The 19687-nt window shown below is 40.5% G+C and overlaps 1 protein-coding gene across 1 annotated transcript; it reads right to left on the bottom strand.

The window, feature by feature from the left end:
• Nucleotides 1-2668: 2668 nt before the first annotated feature.
• Nucleotides 2669-16464, bottom strand: cenph (centromere protein H). The gene is made up of 9 exons (XM_031893977.1): nucleotides 16224-16464; nucleotides 15499-15554; nucleotides 14057-14105; nucleotides 13093-13164; nucleotides 8815-8871; nucleotides 7861-7924; nucleotides 6886-6937; nucleotides 6111-6271; nucleotides 2669-3871 (listed from the first exon to the last, which is right to left on the bottom strand). The coding sequence occupies exons 1-9, from the start codon at nucleotides 16355-16357 to the stop codon at nucleotides 3776-3778; spliced, it is 741 nt and encodes a 246-aa protein (XP_031749837.1). The 5' UTR covers nucleotides 16358-16464; the 3' UTR covers nucleotides 2669-3775.
• Between the last annotated feature and the right edge of the window lie 3223 nt (nucleotides 16465-19687).

The raw sequence follows: 19687 nt of genomic DNA on the forward strand, positions 1-19687 counted from the left end.
ATGCTGCCTGTGTGTGCCATACTCTGCCTGCTCTACCCTGCCTGTGTGTGCCATACTCTGTCTGCCCTACCCTTCCTGTGTGTGCCATACTCTGCCTGCCCTACGCTGCCTGTGTGTACCATTCTCTGCCTGCCCTGTTCTGCCTGTGTGTGTTATACTATGCCTGCCCTATGCTGCCTGTGTGTGCCATACTCTGCCTGCCCTACCCTGCCTGTGTGTGCCATACGGTGCATGTTATATTATCCCCATGGGAGGTGAACCTGGTGGGAGTTTGTAAGCATTTGGAAATAGTGCTGTGCCATCCGCAGGGGAGGATGGGCCATATTAATTTAAGGGTGTGGCTTAACTTCTTTATAACTTAATAAACTTCTTTCACATATGAGTGATATCCCTGCAGTGGGCACCAGCCATATGATTTTATGGTGGGAGCACACCAAAAAATGTGGGTATGGTCTTAAAAGCTCTTGAGATAACATGGGTGTGGTTTAAAAAGGGGAGTAGTCATAACTGGCTTCCATTATTGGCCCTCCACCTTGTAGGCCAGAAAAATCTGGCCCTCTGTACCACAGAAGTTAGACAGTACTGCCAAAGGCAGCTTCGATCATTATTACTATTGGAAATGTGCTTACATTATACATAACACTGAACCAAACAGAAATGAATATCACTATTGATACACTAGTATATTAATGATGCCCTATAATGTATCTGTGTATTTATTGGAGCAGAAAAGAAAAGTATGTCCTGTGAGACTCTGGATATAACCAGTGTAGAACAAAGCTTAGCAGCTAGAGGTCAGCAAAATGGCTGTCATAGGAAGTAAGGATTGGCTAGAGGGAAAAGCATTGGAAAATGAATAACTGGAGATGGTGAGGATGGGGGAAAGGCAGAACAAGTGTGAAAGAAATGGAAGGTCAGGATTTAAGAGAAATATTGCAAAGATGGGGATAAGAGGTCAGAAATAGAAGGGGATAATAAGGAAGGAAATGAGTGACATGGAACATGAGTGGGCAAAAAATAAAGAGGGAGTTAAGGGGGAGCCCAAATGGGTCACCAATCACTAAGAAGCACTGCACATACCACATTCGGGAAACCTCTGATACTGAGCCAAAGTCTGCCCACAGCAGTGCATTTTTAGTTCTCCCTGCCTGGATGCCAGCAGATCAGTCAGTACCCGGGACAGTATGATGGATGCTGTGCTAATGACAGAACTATCTGTGCTCCGATATGAAGCTCTTTAAACGGGGCTGCAGCGGGGCCAAACAAGGGCACAGTGCCCCCTGGTGAATAGAGGGCAACTTAGCAGAACACCAGAATCTGCACAGACAGGGGCAAAGGCTCCCAGGATTTACAAACATATGAGTATAACCAGGTTTAGACTGAGATTCAAAATATGTTAAATCCTGGATCCTCTGTTGATATGGAGCCATTGCACAATAGGGGATGGGGCAGAGTTCTGCTAGATGAAATGATTGGCACAATATTAACTGATCTTAACTGTACTTCATATATTTTATGGCCAAAAGGAAGGGGCAGGACATTATTTGAATAGCTTCACACACAAAATATTCTTAATATATTGATATAGGTGAGTGCAGAGGATTTCTTGTTTGTCCAAAGGACACAATATACATGACCAAAATATCTGTTCAACTGTTCTAAAAAGCACATTACTTCAGTTTTAACACTCACTGCTGAGTTCTACATGGTTTCTGAAAGTAACGGCAACACAAGAACCATTCTTCGGAAGCATGGGGTTTTCTTATATGAATGAGCAGCCATACAGACACCTGACATTGCCATGCCACAAAGAAATGGCATAAAGATCACTGGGAAAGTGGAAATAGGTGATAAACCATGCTTCACATTTGGCTGTCTAGCAAACAAGCCTGGTTTTGGCAGATGAATGTAAATTTTCTACCTGCCTAAACGTGTAATGTGTCAGTGGGGCCATCTATAAAGCTTGGTGGGGGAGGAATACTGGTGTAGGGATGGTTCTCATAGGTTGGGCTAAGATCCTTGGTTCCGGCAAAACCAAACTCATGAACAAAGTAAGGTCTGCACAAAATGTAATTGCTGAGATGGGGTGGAAGAAACAGAATGGCTGTCACAGAGCTCTGACCCAATATGGCAGCTGTGGCATGAATTGGAATGCCATTTGGAAATGCAAGCTAGGCGTGATCAGCTAAAGGCTCAACCTCACTAACTATAACAGCAAAGGCCGGTCCAAATTCATATTAAAACCTGGGTTTAAACAGTGAAACAGGTGTTGAACAGGCAAGGTATCTGGATATTTTGGGCCATATGGTGCTCCTGCAGCAAGAGTCTCTGGGCTAACAGCCCCTTATATTATGATGTGTAATGTGCAATACCTGCTCATATTTACAGCTTTCCTGGCCTACTATATATGTTGCTGTTTTGGCCTGTGGCATGTCCAACACAGAAGCAATGGGCACAGTATTTGTCATTCATTTTAATGGGAACTGGCTGCAGACTGAGAATGGTATCTTGACCACCACAGTTCTCCTTGAGAGAAGAGGCATTTTAAATGCAGCACATCTCTTCGTATGTATCTCTTACTGTTAAAATGGAAAAATAAAAAAAGGTATATACACATTACATTCATATCACGTTGAGGGTATAGCCTGAGAACAAAAAATTATTTGCATTAGATTCACAAATTCTTTATTGCATCGGGCATCATACAGAATTAGTGTGGAAACATTGCACTCTTTGTCACGAGGTCAGACACTGTATATGTAGCCTTCTATGCAATCAGTTGCACCAAGACAAGCCAGACGCTACAGCTACACATAGCTGCAATGTTACTTCTTTGCGCAGCAGCAACCCGAGTAACAGGGCAGCCAGAGAACATAAAATATTGCAGCTCTTTTGGATAAAATGCTGGTAAACAAAAATTACCATAACTAGTTCTCCAAGAAAGAGGCAGCCAGCCGCAACTCTCTATGGACAATGGCACTCGGAGTGGTTGAAACCTGAATGACAGTGGAGGATCAACTGCAAGTGGGCAAAGCTTGCTATTGCCTTAAGACTTAGTAAATACTTATGCAGCATTTAATACTACTGTTTATTGTAGAAATCTCTCATTTTTTCTTTGTAAGTGGGATAATGGAGACCAACAGCATGAGTATAGAATTTTGAGCCCTGACTGCTTTTGCGCAACAGAACATAAGAGCACAAAAGACTAATGTCTGCCTCACCTTGACTATTGTTCCATTAGATGTAATTTTCTAAAAGGTCTAGTCTAGAGGCATTCACCCTCCTGTTAGTTCTTCCAATTACACCGCACCACAGCCAGCTGGCTAAAAATAGAAAACCAAGCCTGAAAACTCAAATTACTGGGTATTGTGGGACGGTAGAGACTTGCACTATTTACTAATAGCAGGCCAGTCAGGCTGGTTATCAGGTCACCCACAAAATATGGCACAAATATCCTAGTGTGTGGGTATGCCAAATTAATCTGTTGTGTGACTTCCTTTCATTAACTTTTTTTCTGATTTGCCACCTGCTGGTTTTCTCCGCTCTTATTCTGAGCAGAAGTGTTAAAAGATGTATATACAGACATTACTCTATGTACAAATATCTACAGTTAAAAAAACAAAGAAAAACTTACAAAGAAACAATTAAAAATACAAATAAAATGTGCATAATTTAAATTAACATACATAAAACTAGGGGAGCTCTACAGCATTTTACACAGAGCAATTAGCGTCACTCTTTTCAATTAAAAAAATTATTTGCCGAAAGAAAACAATTATACAAACGAGCTTGCATTTGTTTCCAGCCTCAGAACGATATCTTTTAGTTGTGGATACTTTGCCCAATCAACGTGGCTGGCAAGAATGATATTCTGGAGAAAAAGGAAAATAGAATTTTGAATTCCAAGTAATGCAAAGCAAAGAAAGCAGAGTAGGGCTGCACTCACTAGAACCCTTTGCATCTCTACAATGTAAAGTATTGCTGGTTGTACAGTTTTGGACTCATAGAACTATGGCTGCTTGTATTGCGACATCCTTAGCGAGATTCTACCTAATGCACCCAAGGCCCTTCCCTCTATATACAAAGTCATAAGTTACTGGAACCAGGTTATCTATAGACAGTATCAAGGCACGGAACTTTACCCATCATCTATCACTTTCTGGCTTTGGCCACAGCACAATCCTAACACAGACAAAGGCCTTAAAGGAAAAGTAACACTGAAAACACTTTTTTTATGCATTGAAACATAAGTCATTGTTAGCTTACACTAACAATGGCACAAGGGGAGATTAGTCGCCTGCGACAAATCTCCCTGTTCACGGGCGACCAATCTCCCCGAAATGCCATCCCACCGGCAAAAATGTAAATCGCCGGTGGGATGGCATACGCGGCGGCGCGATTTCAGTAATATCGTGGAAGTTTCCTCTCAAGGATTTACCGCCGATTTACATTTTCGCCGGTGGGATGGCATTTCGGGGAGATTAGTCGCGGGCGACTAATCTCCCCATGTGCCAGAGCCCTAAAAGCTTCCCAAATACTACTAAAGGGTATATAAATAAGCTACACTGTAGCCATTCAAGCTGAACAGGGCAAAAGAGCATGATAACACAAAAGATAACAGATAGCTACATAGAATACAACAGGTTTAATTCTAACATGGGAAGATTATAGGGGGCAAATATCATTTATGGCATAAAATCAAACATCCCTCATATAAAATTAAAAATGTTTGTAGGCATTTCATTTTTTTATGTTACTGGTTCTTAAAAGGGTGGTCCACTTTCAAATTAACTTTTAGCATGTTATGGAATGGCCAATTCTTAGCAGCTTTTCAAATGGGCCATATTTTTTATAGTTCTTGAATGATTTGCCTTCTTCTGACCCCAGGAGCCCATAAGCTATTGTTCTGTGAGGTTACAATTTCACTGTTGAGCACTGCCTGGTTGCTAGGGTAATTTGTAATTAGCAACCAGATTACTGCTAAAATTCCAAACTGAAGAGCTGCTGAACAAAAAAGCTAAAGAAAAACAAATAAAAAATGAAGACCAATTTCTAATTGCCTCAGAATATCACTCTCTACATCATACTAAAAGTTAATTCAAAGGCAAAAAACCTCTTTAAACAGAACTCACTCAAAACAGTAAAAAGCAGAATCTCCAACCATCTATATTAGGGAAGATCACCAAACAGGGCTGTATTTATATACACACACACACACACACACACATATATCCTCCTTCAGAAAGCACTCACGGTATTTAGGAAAAAAGAAAATATTTACACAAAAATGTCTACGCGTTTCGATCCATATAGGATCGTCATCAGGACAAAGACAGGAAGTGAGGTGTGTGTTTAAATGTAGATGCTATCCAATCAGTGTATCCATGTAAGTAAACTAGTGTTAACCCATTATGTGCTCATAAAAAAACCACAGAATCACTATTGTGACCAGTAAATAGGTCAATTTAAATATAAAGAACTCCTCAATGTGTAACCAACATGTCTATTGCATTTAAAACAATCAATGAGTGTTTATATCCTTATTGTAGATATATGTGTACATCCTTTTTATAAATATGTCACCACTAAAAGGTGAAATAAAAACATATTCAGAAAATATTCAAATTAACCTCAAATTATGAGCACATAATGGGTTAACACTAGTTTACTTACATGGATACACTGATTGGATAGCATCTACATTTAAACACACACCTCACTTCCTGTCTTTGTCCTGATGACGATCCTATATGGATCGAAACGCGTAGACATTTTTGTGTAAATAAATATTTTCTTTTTTCCTAAATACCGTGAGTGCTTTCTGAAGGAGGATATAGATATATATATATATATATATATATATATATATATATATATATATATATATATATATATATAGATAGATAGATAGATATATATATATATATATATATATATATATATATATATATATATATATATATATATATATATATATATATATATAGGACCTTTGTCTGCCCCTCTAAAGCTGCCAACTAGGCACCTAGTTGGCAGCTTTAGAGGGGCAGACAAAGGAATTCTCAATGGTTATTTGACTTTGGTTAGAAAGATGTTATCAAAGTAATTACCTGAAATACGTTCTGTAGGACTGTTACACTGTCTATTTCTTCTTTAAGGACTTTGTGCAACCGCTTTATTTTCTCATTTTTCATTTCTTCTCTGTTAGCCTTCCAGTTGCTTTTCATCGTTTGAATCTCTAACATTTTAGCAGAGCCTTGTTCCTTGAGCACTATATAATAAATACATATGGAAATAAGTATTTTATTAAGAATTTTGAATTCTTTGTAAAAAAATTTAGAACATGTTTCACCCAAGATGAGTTTCTTTGGAGATATGGGTAAGCTGATGTTATTGTAAGGCAAGTTGATGATGAAATCATAATAAAGTTGAAATGCACAAATACAAAGTGAGTTGGGGAAAACCCTCCAATACCAGTAAAAGCACAGGTATTGGAACCCTTATCAGGTAAAGTGTTATCCAAAATAGCAGGAGGGAATAATTCTAATTTTGTATATTTTCTCTGTAATAATAAAATAATACCTTGTACTTAATGGTAACTAAGCTGCATGAATCCATATTGTTGGCAAAACAATACTATTGGGTGTAGTTCATGTTTAAATGTTTTAGCAGACTTAAGGTATGGGATGCAAAATATGCAAAAATCCCTTATCCAGAAAACCCTAAGTCCCAACCATTCCAGAAATGAACTGATCCAATGCCTGTATTAGTAAACTAGAATAGAAGTGACCGATCTGGCTAGCATTACAGGGAGTACACCCCAAACTAACATTGCTACGAAAGAGCAGCTATATAATGTGCATAAAGTTTACACCATAAATTTACCTAATCTCTTCTTTCTGATGTCATACATTTTTTCCTCCAAATCTCGTGTCTCCTGTAAAATACCAGTATATATGTTATTGTCATCTTAAAGCACATAACCTCCTTTAATGTTTTTCTAAGAATAATGGCAACATGCACAGCTGTGAGAAAACCCTGATACTTCAAAGTATCTTTAATCCAGATATTATTACACTTAAACAACTGTATCATTGTGAGCAATATCATGGTTAGCTGTAGGTACCTCATATAACATAACATCCCTTCTTTCTCCAAAGAGGTGCAAGTAAACGCTGACATTTAAGTTGGATTGCAGTGGCAAAATGATACGTAACACCAGTACGGATGGCTTGGCAAGTCCACAGCCTTATTGTCTAACAGAGGAGGTTGGAGCTTTTAGCCAACACACAAGTGCTTCCAAGATCTGACATGCTACAGATATTTGTGATCAAGAAGTGCTGAGTGCATGCATAATAGGCAAATCTGCCAAATATGACATCTATTAGGGGACAGAGTGGGACTAATGGCAAACACAAGACTACCTGCACCCAACACACTTTTTAAAGGCAAATTAAACCACCTGAATGTAGGTGTACATAAAAAATAATCTAAATAACTCATATCATAAAAATATACTTTAGTAGTATGGGTAATCCTATATAAAAGTTGCCATTTTACGTACTAAGGGCTGCCCCCTGGGATCATATGATTTATGGCGCACACAAACAAACCAAGGGCACAGATACATGCTAGGCAACTTCAGCCAGTTAATGTAAAGGTCTGTCTTTTACTCCCATGCTACTTCCTGTTACAGTTAGAGCTGCATCACTTCCTGTCAGGTGAGCTCTGAGGGAGCACACAGCCCATCACTAAATGGTGGCTCAAGGGAAAAGATATATAGCATATAACTATAGACAACGTTGAAGCATGCTTCAGTCTGCAGTTAAGACTCAAGGGAAAAACCCTAACTGCACTTGCCTGTTGTAAGTTCATTACTGAAGAGGAGAGCATCAAAATGTGAGTGAATTTCTCTTGTATTAACCTAAAAAATACAAACACAAGCGGTCATTTTATTATAATTCGTTTAACTTAACTAGCAAATTCATGCCCACTTCTGAAACCAAGAGAATCTTCTAGTATGGCTATTTAGAAACATTAGCAAAAAATACCCTTTTCAAACATGAATTACTACTGAGAAGTTTTACATCACAGACACCCTAGCTTTAAAATGAACATACCCTCCCTAACACTTACAGAAAATTTTCTTAAAAGTAAAATAAAATTGCAAAAGTAATTCTACACTTGTCTATATTAATATTAATAAGTTGGTGTCAAATAGTTTATAGACAAGGTCTCAACTATCTAAATTATCAGTAAAATGGTGGCTTCTTTGGCTTGGTAAGGCTTCAGGGGGGTGGGGGGGTGGGTGGGAAGGCTTTTTGGCAGTGGCGTTAGTTTAATATTAGTGAGAGCACACAAGAGATTAAAGAAAATGTAACCAGCAAAACAGATGAATATAAAATTGCTCAGAGTGTTCTTCTATGTGCTTTTGCAATTAATTTTTGCACTAGAACAAATGCTGTTTCAGTTTTATTATATTAGCAATGTTTTATACATGCAGCATTGATTGGTAGGGGTTACAGGTTACATCATGTAGGGATTTGTAATACTTATCTGTTCAGAATGTTGAATATTTTACACACAGCAATAACATTACATTAACATTTAGATATTTGATGGCATACACTTTGTTATGCACATGGGTGAGTCTATTTGCTGTACTTTAAGAAGGCAGCAGTCCTGTGATGGTAGCTCAAATAATGCAATTCTATGGGTACCTTATATAACAGTAAACTGTTTACTTGTCTATAAATAAAAACTAAAAGTAAATAAATAAGAGGTATATCGTAGGCTAGCGGTTTAAAACCTTACTTTGATTCACCGTTGGCTTCTTGTATTTTACTGAGAAGTGCATTCACAATCTGCATTCTGTAAAAGGAAATTAAAGCATAAATAAACATAAGCGTGTTTAACCCTTTAAGTGCCAGCAGAATTTGACATTTCGGTTCCCCTCAGTGCCAGACGTTTTGTAAACATTCTGTGCTCTCTCTCAATTTAGGGGCTTTTACTGGGGGCAGGGTTAAGTCTAGGTAGGCAAACTATATATTGTTTTTTTCAGGAGAACCTGAGCTTTCCAAATCTGCCTGAGTTTTTGTGTATTTCCACTTCTGGAACAAGATTTAGAGCTTGAAATACAAAAAAAAAAAAAAAAGAAAAAATGCTATTTTTAATGATATAGGGATTCATACCAGAAACATATTTTATTTTATGGACAAAAATTCAACTGATTTGGAAAGCCTCATGTCTCCCAAACGTGCCAATACCTGATATGTATAGTTTTATTGAGATTTCTGACTTCTACAGATCAAAAACTCCCAGCAGTAAATTACTAAATTTTCAAACCATTACAGCAGAATACGGCATACTTTACATTCCAAAGCCAAAAATCCTGGAACATTAGGTTTATCCCAGGAAACCATACATTTTTGAAAAGTACACATTCTGACGAATCCGAAATGGGTAACTATGTCTTCCAACTCCTAAGTACCAAACGGCAATGCTTTACTGAATTTAGCATTTTCTATAAAAAATTATGAAAATTCTAAAAAATCGCCTCAAATCTTCCACTTTCAAGCATCATATCTCCCACATAATATTAGGTACCAAGAAAATACATCATAAATACATAAATATGAAAGCCAAAGGTCCACTGAACGGTTTGATGCCCATTGTGCATAGGATCACTGATGTATCTGGAATTTAGAAACCCCAAAAGGAAGTTAGTACATACAAATTGCCCCGCAGATCTCTTTAGCTACTGAAAATTCAACACATTTACTGCATTTTCTGTGGGGTAAACACACAAAAAAATACATTGACCCCCCAAAACCATATATTTTTGGAAAGTGCACATTCGGACAAATTCAAAATTGGTACCCATGTCTTTCTACTCCAAACTACAGAGTCGCAGTGCTTTCCCAAAATTGCCAGTTTTTACGAAATACCTAAAAATCACATCAAATCTTCCACTTTCAAGCACCTTATCTCCCACATAACATTAGGTACCAAAAGAACACACCCTAAATATGAAAGCCAAGGGTCCGCTGAACAGTTTGATGCCCATTGTGCATAGGATCACCAATGTATCTGGCATTTAGAGACCCCATAAGGAAGTTAGTGCATAGAAATTGCCCCAGAGGTCTCTTTAGCTACTGAAAATTCAACACGTTTACTGCATTTTCTGTGGGATAAAAACATAAAAAAATACATTAACCCCACAAAACCATATATTTTTGGAAAGTACACATTCGGACGAATTCAAAATTGGTACCCATATCTTTCTACTCCATACTACAGTCGCAATGCTTTCCCAAAATTGTTGGTTTTGATGAAATACCTGAAAATCACATCAAATCTTCCACTTTCAAGCACCTTATCTCCCACATAACATTAGGTACCAACGGTCCACTGAACAGTTTGATGCCCATTGTGCATAGGATCAGCGATGTATCTGGCATTTAGAGACCCCAAAAGGAAGTTAGTGCATACAAAGTGTATACGCTGCAATATAAGCTACCGGCATGTGCATTATGTGCCATAAGACCCCCTAACAGTGACCCTAGAAAACTATACATTTTCCGAAAGTACACATTCTGACAAAACAAAAATGGGTAAATACAACTTTCTACTGCAAACTACCAAACTACAAAGCTATGCTAAACAGAACGGTTTTTATGACATTTTTGAAAATTGTCACAAAGCTTGCATTTTACCTCATATGTACCCCCACATTTTGTAACGTATCAACATAAAACTTTCTAAATATGAACGCCAGGGGCCTACTGAACAGTTTGATGCCCTATATGCATATATTGGCCAAACTACGTGCCGTACAGGGGCACCCAAATTAAAATAGTGCATATGAATTTTCACATGACACTCCGGCTCATGCAATTTTTGCACCCGGTATGTGTATTATGTGGCATAACACCCCCTAACAGTATGAAGACCCTAGAAAACCATATATTTTCCGAAAGTATACAGTCTGACAAAACAAAAGTGGGTAAATACAACTTTCTACTGCAAACTACCAAACTACAAAGCTATGCTAAACAGAACGGTTTATGTGACATTTCTGAAAATCGTCACAAAGCTTGCATGTTGCCCCATTATGTACCCCACATTTAGTAACGTACCAACATAAAACACTCTAAGTATGAACGCCAGGGGTCTACTGAACAGTTTGATGCCCTATATGCATAGATTTACCAAACTATGTGGGGTACACAGGATGCCAAATTGAAATAGAGCAGACAAAATATCCATGTGCAAAGACAAGTAATATAGAACAATGTGAAATGCAATAAAATTGATAAAAATAAAAAATCACTAAAATCATTTTTTTTTTTTTTTGCCTAATCTAATAATATCTGCGGTCAGAATAACAGTTTGAGTATTTTGGCTTGGGCAAATAAGTTTTACAGACAAAGTCAAGCGAACAACAACTGTGCATAACTGAAAATGCAATAAAATACCTAAAAATGCACCAAAATCACAGAAAATGTAGTAGAAACACCAAAATAATAAACAAAAAGGTATTGCGCAGTGTGGTTAGCGAATACGCTATCCGCAATGGCAATAAAACATTTTTTTCAGGCAAGAATAAAAACGATGCGATAAAAAAAAAAAATTACAAAATTACATTAGTGTGTAAGTGAGTGTGTACACATGGTAAAATGTGTTTTGTGTGCATGTGTGTGAGTGTGCAAGCAAGTGTGAGCACTGCAAGTGTTCTGAATATTTGAAACCCACCAACCCCCCCCCCCCCAAAATGTATGTGTTTGTGTGTAAGTGTGATTATAAGTGTGTATTAGTGTATTATGTGTGTTTTTTTTTACACTTGTAACAAGCAGGCACACACATCAGCTGGAGGTGGGAGGAAGGACCCAGGAGCCATGCTGCAGCTTCTTTCTGCACCCGATCATGAGTATTCAGAAGGAGGAGGGAGGGGGGAGAGAAGGTAAAGCAGGAAGTGTCAGGCACGCACAGACAGCGTGTCCTGACATTTCCTATGGGGCCCCTGGGCGATCGCGCCCCAGGGGCCACTCGTTCCCCCCCCTCTGACTGTTGCCTAGAGGCTGGGGAACGAGCGGGGAGCGAAGAAGCGGCTTGAAAAGCCGCTTCTCCGCTCCCAAACCCAGAAGTGCAGGACGTAGAATCTACGTCCTGTGGCACTTAGGTACTTTGGTACCCAGGACGTAGATTCTACGTCCTGTGGCACTAAAAAGGTTAGAGAGAGAGATAAGGGGCCAAGCAAAAGTCTTTGTAATGTATAAATACCAGTTCATACTAGTGGCTCTCAAAAGAGTTTGCAGACCTTACCCACTTAAAGGAGAACTAAACCCTAAAAATAAATATGGCTAGACATGCCATATTTTGTATAATGAACTTATTGAACCAGCCTAAAGTTTCAACATCTCTATAGTAGTAATAATCTAGTCCTTTAAAGTTGTCACAGAGGGTGACCATACTGGACACTTCTGTTAGAAGTGTCTGTGACACTCACATGCTCAGTGTGTTCTGAGCAGCTGAGTTGAGAAGTTAAGCTTAGGGGTCGTCAGAAATGATCACGCAAAGAAAATGACGTTTGTCTGTCATATAAGCTGATCCTAATGGGCTGATGATTAAAGTTTAATGCTAATGGAACTGGTTTCATAGCTGCCATGCATTAATCATTTGTGTTAATCAATCAGCCTTATAGTGTGACGTTTATACAGTATATTGTGAGTCGGTCCCTAAACTCAGGAACTGACAGCAGCACAGAGCATGGGCAGGGAATCAGCAGAAAAGAAGTTGGGGTGCTACTGGGGCATCTTTGGAGGCACAGATCTTCCCTTATATAAAGGGCTGGGGTTGCCTTGGGCTGGTACAGAAACACATAATTTACAACATTTCTAGCCTTAAGCTTTAGTTCTACATATGATATGTTGTATTTGTACTATTTGCAATTAAATATAAAGTTTAAATAATTTGCAAATCTTCCCATTTTCTTTTTATTAATAATTTACACAGTATCCCAAATTTTTTGGGAAAGAGGTGGTATATCTAAACATATACTAGTAATAACATAAACCACAACACACACCTTACCTCTGGAGCACCATTGTTTTATTTTGGAACGAAACTTTAACATCTTCAATATCTTTTAATAATTCTTTTGCTCTATCATAAAAAAAAAAAAAGTTAAAGTGAATCTTTACTGTCAGATTGTCTTCAAGGTTAAATACTTTTTATGCAGTATTATAGCTACAGTTCCTTTTGGCTCCTCCCCATTCTACAAGTTCTTTTTCTGCTAAGGCAGAGGAAAAGGCAAGGGGAATACACAGACAGAGCTCTAATCTATATGGACCTATGATAGCACCAGCAAAAAAGAGTACAACACTGTCTACAGGATATTTCATGTTTATTACATGTATGGGACCCGTTATCCAGAAAGCTCTGAAATACAAGAAGGCCATCTCCCATATACTCCATAATAATCAAATAATTCAAATTAAAAAAAAAATGATTTCCTTTTTTCTTATAATATTAAACAGTACCTTGTATTTGATCCCAACGAAGATAGAATTAATCTTTACTGGTAACAAAACAATCATATTTGGTTTATTTAGAGTTTAAATGATTTCTTATTAACCTTAGGGCTTGTACTCACAAGTGTTTGCTTTTGCTCTTCCCTGCATTGAGTTCCACCTGAGGGAAGCGCAGAAACAAACGCATCCTGTACTTCCTAATGTGCTCATTCTCACACAGGTGTTTGTAAGTACCGAACGCAGGTGGAACACAACATGCTGTGTCTTATTGCGGTTACATGCTCCTGAGTGAGGATGAGCACATTAGGAAGAATAGGATGCATTTGTTTTTGCACTCAGGTGGAATGCAACACAGGGAAGCGCAGAAGCAAACAATTATGTGTACGAGCCCTTAAGGAATGGAGATCCAAATTATGGAAAGCCCACTTTTCTGAAAAACCCCAGGTCCAAAGCATTCTGGATAACAGGTCCCATACCTGTATAAGGAATTTACAGGGAAAATAAAGGGAAGCTAAAATACTTACATTTCAGACAGCTTTTCTGATGAAAGGGCTTCTGGGGAAATTTCTTCACCTGCCAAAACAAATGAAATTAGTCTTTTTACAGATGCATGCTGCCACAGAGAAGACAGAGCTGCGCTCACACAAAAACAATTCTTGTTGGGGGCATTGCTTGGCATTTCCCCCACACCCTAGCTCTGCTCTGGACCTTGTCTCACACACCACATTCTATTTTTAAAAGCTGGTCAAGACTTAAAGCTTTATTTGCAGACGTGTACAGTCCAAGTGGCAAGAACGGTCATATTAGGACTGGAAAGGTGGGGGGAAGGCACATAATTTTTTATCACTGCCTACAGCACCCATTGAGCCATCTTACCTATATTTCCCAAGGTTTCCTTGCAGCTTCATCACACTCCCAGACTTGTGCATGTGTAAAACAGTAATATTTTCTATAAAGTGCATGCACAAGCCTACTGGGTAAAAAAAAAGTGATTTAATAAACTAGGGAATGGCACCATCAAGTCTATTAACTTATTGTTGTCAAGCGCGAAAATTTTTCCACGGACCGGGGGGGGCTTTATACACCCGACGTGTTCATTCGCATGTTCATCTGCGTATTCCTACGTGCCTCTACATGCGCCCCACGTTGATCGGCGCGGCGCTTTTATACAAGTATTATTCAGGTGGAGCTTCGTTTACTTTGCATTTTTACCGTGGCCGGTAACAGAGCCGGCCCACTAGAAAGAAGCCCGCGGACCGGCGGTTGGGGACCCCTGCTTTAAACTGTGCTACACTTTCTCCAGGAGCAGCAGTCTTTGCTTTACAAAAAGTGCATATTTGTCTGTTTTTTATTGCCTACAACCATTAGTAGCATCATGCAAGTTTCCAGTGTAGATCACTGCCCAAGCACAACCTCCAGATGCTTCTATCCTAATCCTAGGGCAAATGGCACGCAAATTGTGAGCCTGATGGAACAGCCCCCAGCCCACATAATAAATTGGGCCTGTGACAATACCCTAAGCTGCAGAAAACTGCTATAGGTGGGAGATAATACAGATACCATATACACCAGCTAATAGAGACAGCGCTCTGGTCGGTGGGAAACGCTTTATTTATATTTTCTTAAAAAATAGCCCCCTACAGTTAAAGGCTGCCCACACCGGGAAGGAGCTCCTGGTTCAGGCAGCCATGTTGTGGCACTAGCACGCATATAAGCAGTGAATTCCACAACTCGCTCAACTATGTGCATGTGTGTAAAGGCAGCATGTGTGCTCTGGCAACCAGAGCGTGGGCTACACCTCTGGTGGGGGAAGCAAATTTAAGGTCATAATGATACACAGTGAAGGAGGGATTACAAGGGTAAACAAATACTGACTACAGATGTACTCCGAACATCATTTGGCTTCACAGTCAGAACACAAGTATCACTCTATATAATTATTGGCACAGTAAATAAGGGGACTCACTGGCTTCATTCACAGCCTGGACCTCGAGGCGCTGGTGTTTCACTTGTTCTCGTAACCTGCGGAAAGATAACACACCCATAGGGGCAGGAAGGTGTGAGAGGTAGTTCGGCACAATATGTGCAAAATATAATAGTAACACAGGAGGCAAGGATATCCTGAATATAGGGAACAATACTCCTGTAAAATATTAAACAGGAGTTTATGGTCCAAGGCCTCATGCCTTTATAGAGATGTCAACTTTGAAGCGCATCAAATGATGTCATTAAACACTTACTGTGCCAAAACAAATGGGGGGGGGGGGGGGGGGGGGTTTGACACCTCTATGACGTCTTATATCTTTATACTTTACAACAGGGGCGCACAATCTATATATACTATATATTATGGCACTCACTGTACCAATGATACCTTCATGGGATGTTTGTTCTTTTTCTACACATAAACACAATTCAGAACCAATAATACTCTCTGAATCTCCCCACAGCCTGCAGTCCTCTAGTTATTGCTAGACTACAACTCCCATAATCCCCCCCCCCAGCACTGAGGAACCATGCCAAGAGCAAATACCAGGACTTAATCCATTGACTTTATTTGTTTGGGTTATTTGGAGGCTGAATAATAGGAAATAATGTTACGCTGTGTGGGGGTAGAGAGGAGGAACTGAGCAATCAGGCTTAGCGAGCATTTAGCCCCGGCAGGCTAGGGTACGATCCCCCGATACTCACCGCAGGAGCCTGTGTAAGTGCAGTTCCGGCGCCTCCTCTTCTGGCGACTCCTGCCCGCAGGCTCCTAATAAAGACACTCTGTGCAACTCCCTGCTCAGCTCCTGCATGTCCCCTAGCGGCTCCGGGAACTCCATGGTACCGGCAAGGGAACGCCAGCACTACAGCGGCACCCACACCCCCCTCCCTCCGTGCAACTATAGTAGCGCCCCCACACCCCCCTCCCTCCGTGCAACTATAGTAGCGCCCGGATTCTACTAACGCGGAAGCTGAACTGCGTCTCAATGAAACTACCGGCACCAGGAAAGGGCGGGGCTAAGCGCACAGGGAAACAGCGAGAGCGGGAAATTTGAATCGTGCTGAGAATGAGCTGCACTGGGAGAGAGGGAGGCTGGTGGGAATGGGCTGCAATGGGAGAGAGGGAGGCTGGTGGGAATGGGCTGCAATGGGAGAGAGGGAGGCTGGTGGGAATGGGCTGCAATGGGAGAGAGGGAGGCTGGTGGGAATGGGCTGCAATGGGAGAGAGGGAGGCTGGTGGGAATGGGCTGCAATGGGAGAGAGGGAGGCTGGTGGGAATGGGCTGCACCGGGAGAGAGGGAGGCTGGTGGGAATGGGCTGCAATGGGAGAGAGGGAGGCTGGTGGGAATGGGCTGCACCGGGAGAGAGGGAGGCTGGTGGGAATGGGCTGCAATGGGAGAGAGGGAGGCTGGTGGGAATGGGCTGCAATGGGAGAGAGGGAGGCTGGTGGGAATGGGCTGCAATGGGAGAGAGGGAGGCTGGTGGGAATGGGCTGCACCGGGAGAGAGGGAGGCTGGTGGGAATGGGCTGCAATGGGAGAGAGGGAGGCTGGTGGGAATGGGCTGCAATGGGAGAGAGGGAGGCTGGTGGGAATGGGCTGCAATGGGAGAGAGGGAGGCTGGTGGGAATGGGCTGCACCGGGAGAGAGGGAGGCTGGTGGGAATGGGCTGCACTGGGAGGGTGAGAGGCTGGTGGGAATGACCTTTTTTGAGAGCTCAAGATGGCGGAAAGTCTAAGTAAACTGAATAAGATACCTGCATATGATCAGTTGAAGCTCAGCAGTTGGCATAGTTGCCTTGCAGAACTGGGCTTTCTTAGAATGATTCTGAACAGGGCAGTTTGTAAGCCTACTCCGTGGTTTAGAGGATTTCCTCTGGGTACTCGTTTCCTGGGTACTCCATCCACACTCCAAAAACATACTGTACAGACAGGTTATTTGGCTCCTGATAAAAAAATGGCCCTAGTGTGAATGTGCACTAGGTCCCAGTCAAGATTGTAACTTTGACTGGGACTGATGTGAATGATTAACAAACTGTACATAATGTCAGTGCTATGCAAATAAAGGTTTATACCAATACAAATGTGTAAACCTGGCCATACACGTACAGATGAAATTGTACGACACCTAGTTTCATATGATTTTCGGACTGTGTACAGTCTCCGAATTATTGTCCTGATAGTTTTTCTGTCAAGTAATGCAATGGCACTCAAGGCTACAAACGGGACAAGCCCTTAATTCAAACTTTATTGCGGTAGTGCACTACCGCAATAAAGTTTGAATTAAGGGCTTGTCCCGTTTGTAGCCTTGAGTGCCATTGCATTACTTGACAATTCTGGACTTTTGGAGGGTGCCGATCCCTTTGGCAGTGAGCACCGGGCGCTTAACTCATTCTGGAGAGTTAAGGGCTCTGGCACACGGGGAGATTAGTCGCCCGCGGCAAAACTCCCTGTTCGCGGGCGACTAATCTCCCCGAGTTGCCTTCCCCTGCCATCCCACCGGCGAACATGTAAGTCGCCGGTGGGATGGCAGACGCGGCGGCGTGATTTTGCGCAAATCGCCCCACCGCGTCTGCCATCCCACCGGCGACTTACATGTTCGCCGGTGGGATGGCAGGGGAAGGCAACTCGGGGAGATTAGTCGCCCGCGAACAGGGAGTTTTGCCGCGGGCGACTAATCTCCCCGTGTGCCAGAGCCCTAAGGGTGTGCGAGGAAGGTCTCTGTTGTATTCTACCTTTTTCTATCATAGTTGTTTAGTCGAAAATTTTGGTCGCCTAACAAAAAAATCTGCGCATGTATTGTGTATCGGACAATATCCTTGGGGGACCTAAAATGGAAGTCACTTTCATACGATTGATATCCGCCAACTATTTCATGTTCAGAACATCCCTTGATTTGTATTTTAAGGGCAGTTTCAGATTGTTGCTTTTAAATGTACGACCAATATCCGAAGGTCCATTGGAAGAAGATTAAAATCTGATTGTGTATGGACACCTTAAAAGAAAACTATACCCCCAGAATGAATGCTTAACCAACAGATAGTTTATGTCATATTAAGTGGTCTATTAAAAAATCTTACCAAACTGAATTATAAATATATATATATATATCAGTATACTGCCCTTTACATCCTTTCCCTTGAGCCGCCATTTAGTGATGGGCTGTGTGCTCCCTCAGAGATCAGCTGACAGGAAATAATGCAGCTCTAACTGTAACAGGAATTAGTGTAAAAGACAGAACTCAGTCCATTCATTGGCTGATGGGGCCTAGCATGTATATGTGCCTTGACTTGTTTGTGTGCACTGTGAATCCTATGATCCCAGGGGGCGGCCCTTAATTCTTAAAATGGCAATTTTCTATTTAGGATTACCCAATAGCACACACTACTAAAAATGTATATTTTTATGAAAATGGTTTATATCTGCACTTAGTGGTGATAGTTCATTGAAAAGTGCTATTATGTCACTATATAACATGCAAGACCATAACAAGCACCTTTGTAGTCAAAAATCCAAAAAAGGAAAAAAAAAAGTGCAACTTTTCAAAGATTTATTACGCAGAACTGTGACAATTCAGAGTCTTCTAAAACCTGTTGAAATCATGTAGAAGCCAATGGCAGATCCTTTTACAATTGGAAGATCTTTCTTTGCTTTGTGGTTTTCCAGGTTTTCGGCTGTTTTGATGGTTACTTTTGTGTGAAATTGCAGTTTTTGCAACTGTTCTCCTGTTTGTGTTTTTCAGTTCAGATCTTTTAATAAATGACATTTGTGGAAATGAGTTGTTTTTTGTTTTTTTTAATAAAAATTAGTAAAAAAAAAAATTGAGTTTTAGTAAATCCCCTCTAGATGTACACTTTCTAGGGAACAAACGGGGGGCTCATGGGCAGTATTACTGAATGTTTATTGGAGAGACACATTGTACACCCTCCATTCAATTTTATCTGTGATAATAACATGAATTGCAAAATTTGATTAAAACTTATCTTTTACTTCATTGGTAATCCATTCCACTACAATATATACAGTATACCAGGGATGCACTGATAGCAGGATTTGGGTCAAGATTTGACTTATTGGCCAACCCATAGCTGAATCCTTAAAGTCATGGGATTTTAAAGCTCTGGGCAACTGCACTAATTTTTACTAATCACAAGTTCATATCCAAATATGAA

Source organism: Xenopus tropicalis, chromosome 1 (assembly GCF_000004195.4).
Source record: "Xenopus tropicalis strain Nigerian chromosome 1, UCB_Xtro_10.0, whole genome shotgun sequence".
In the NCBI taxonomy this organism is placed as follows: Eukaryota; Metazoa; Chordata; class Amphibia; order Anura; family Pipidae; genus Xenopus; species Xenopus tropicalis.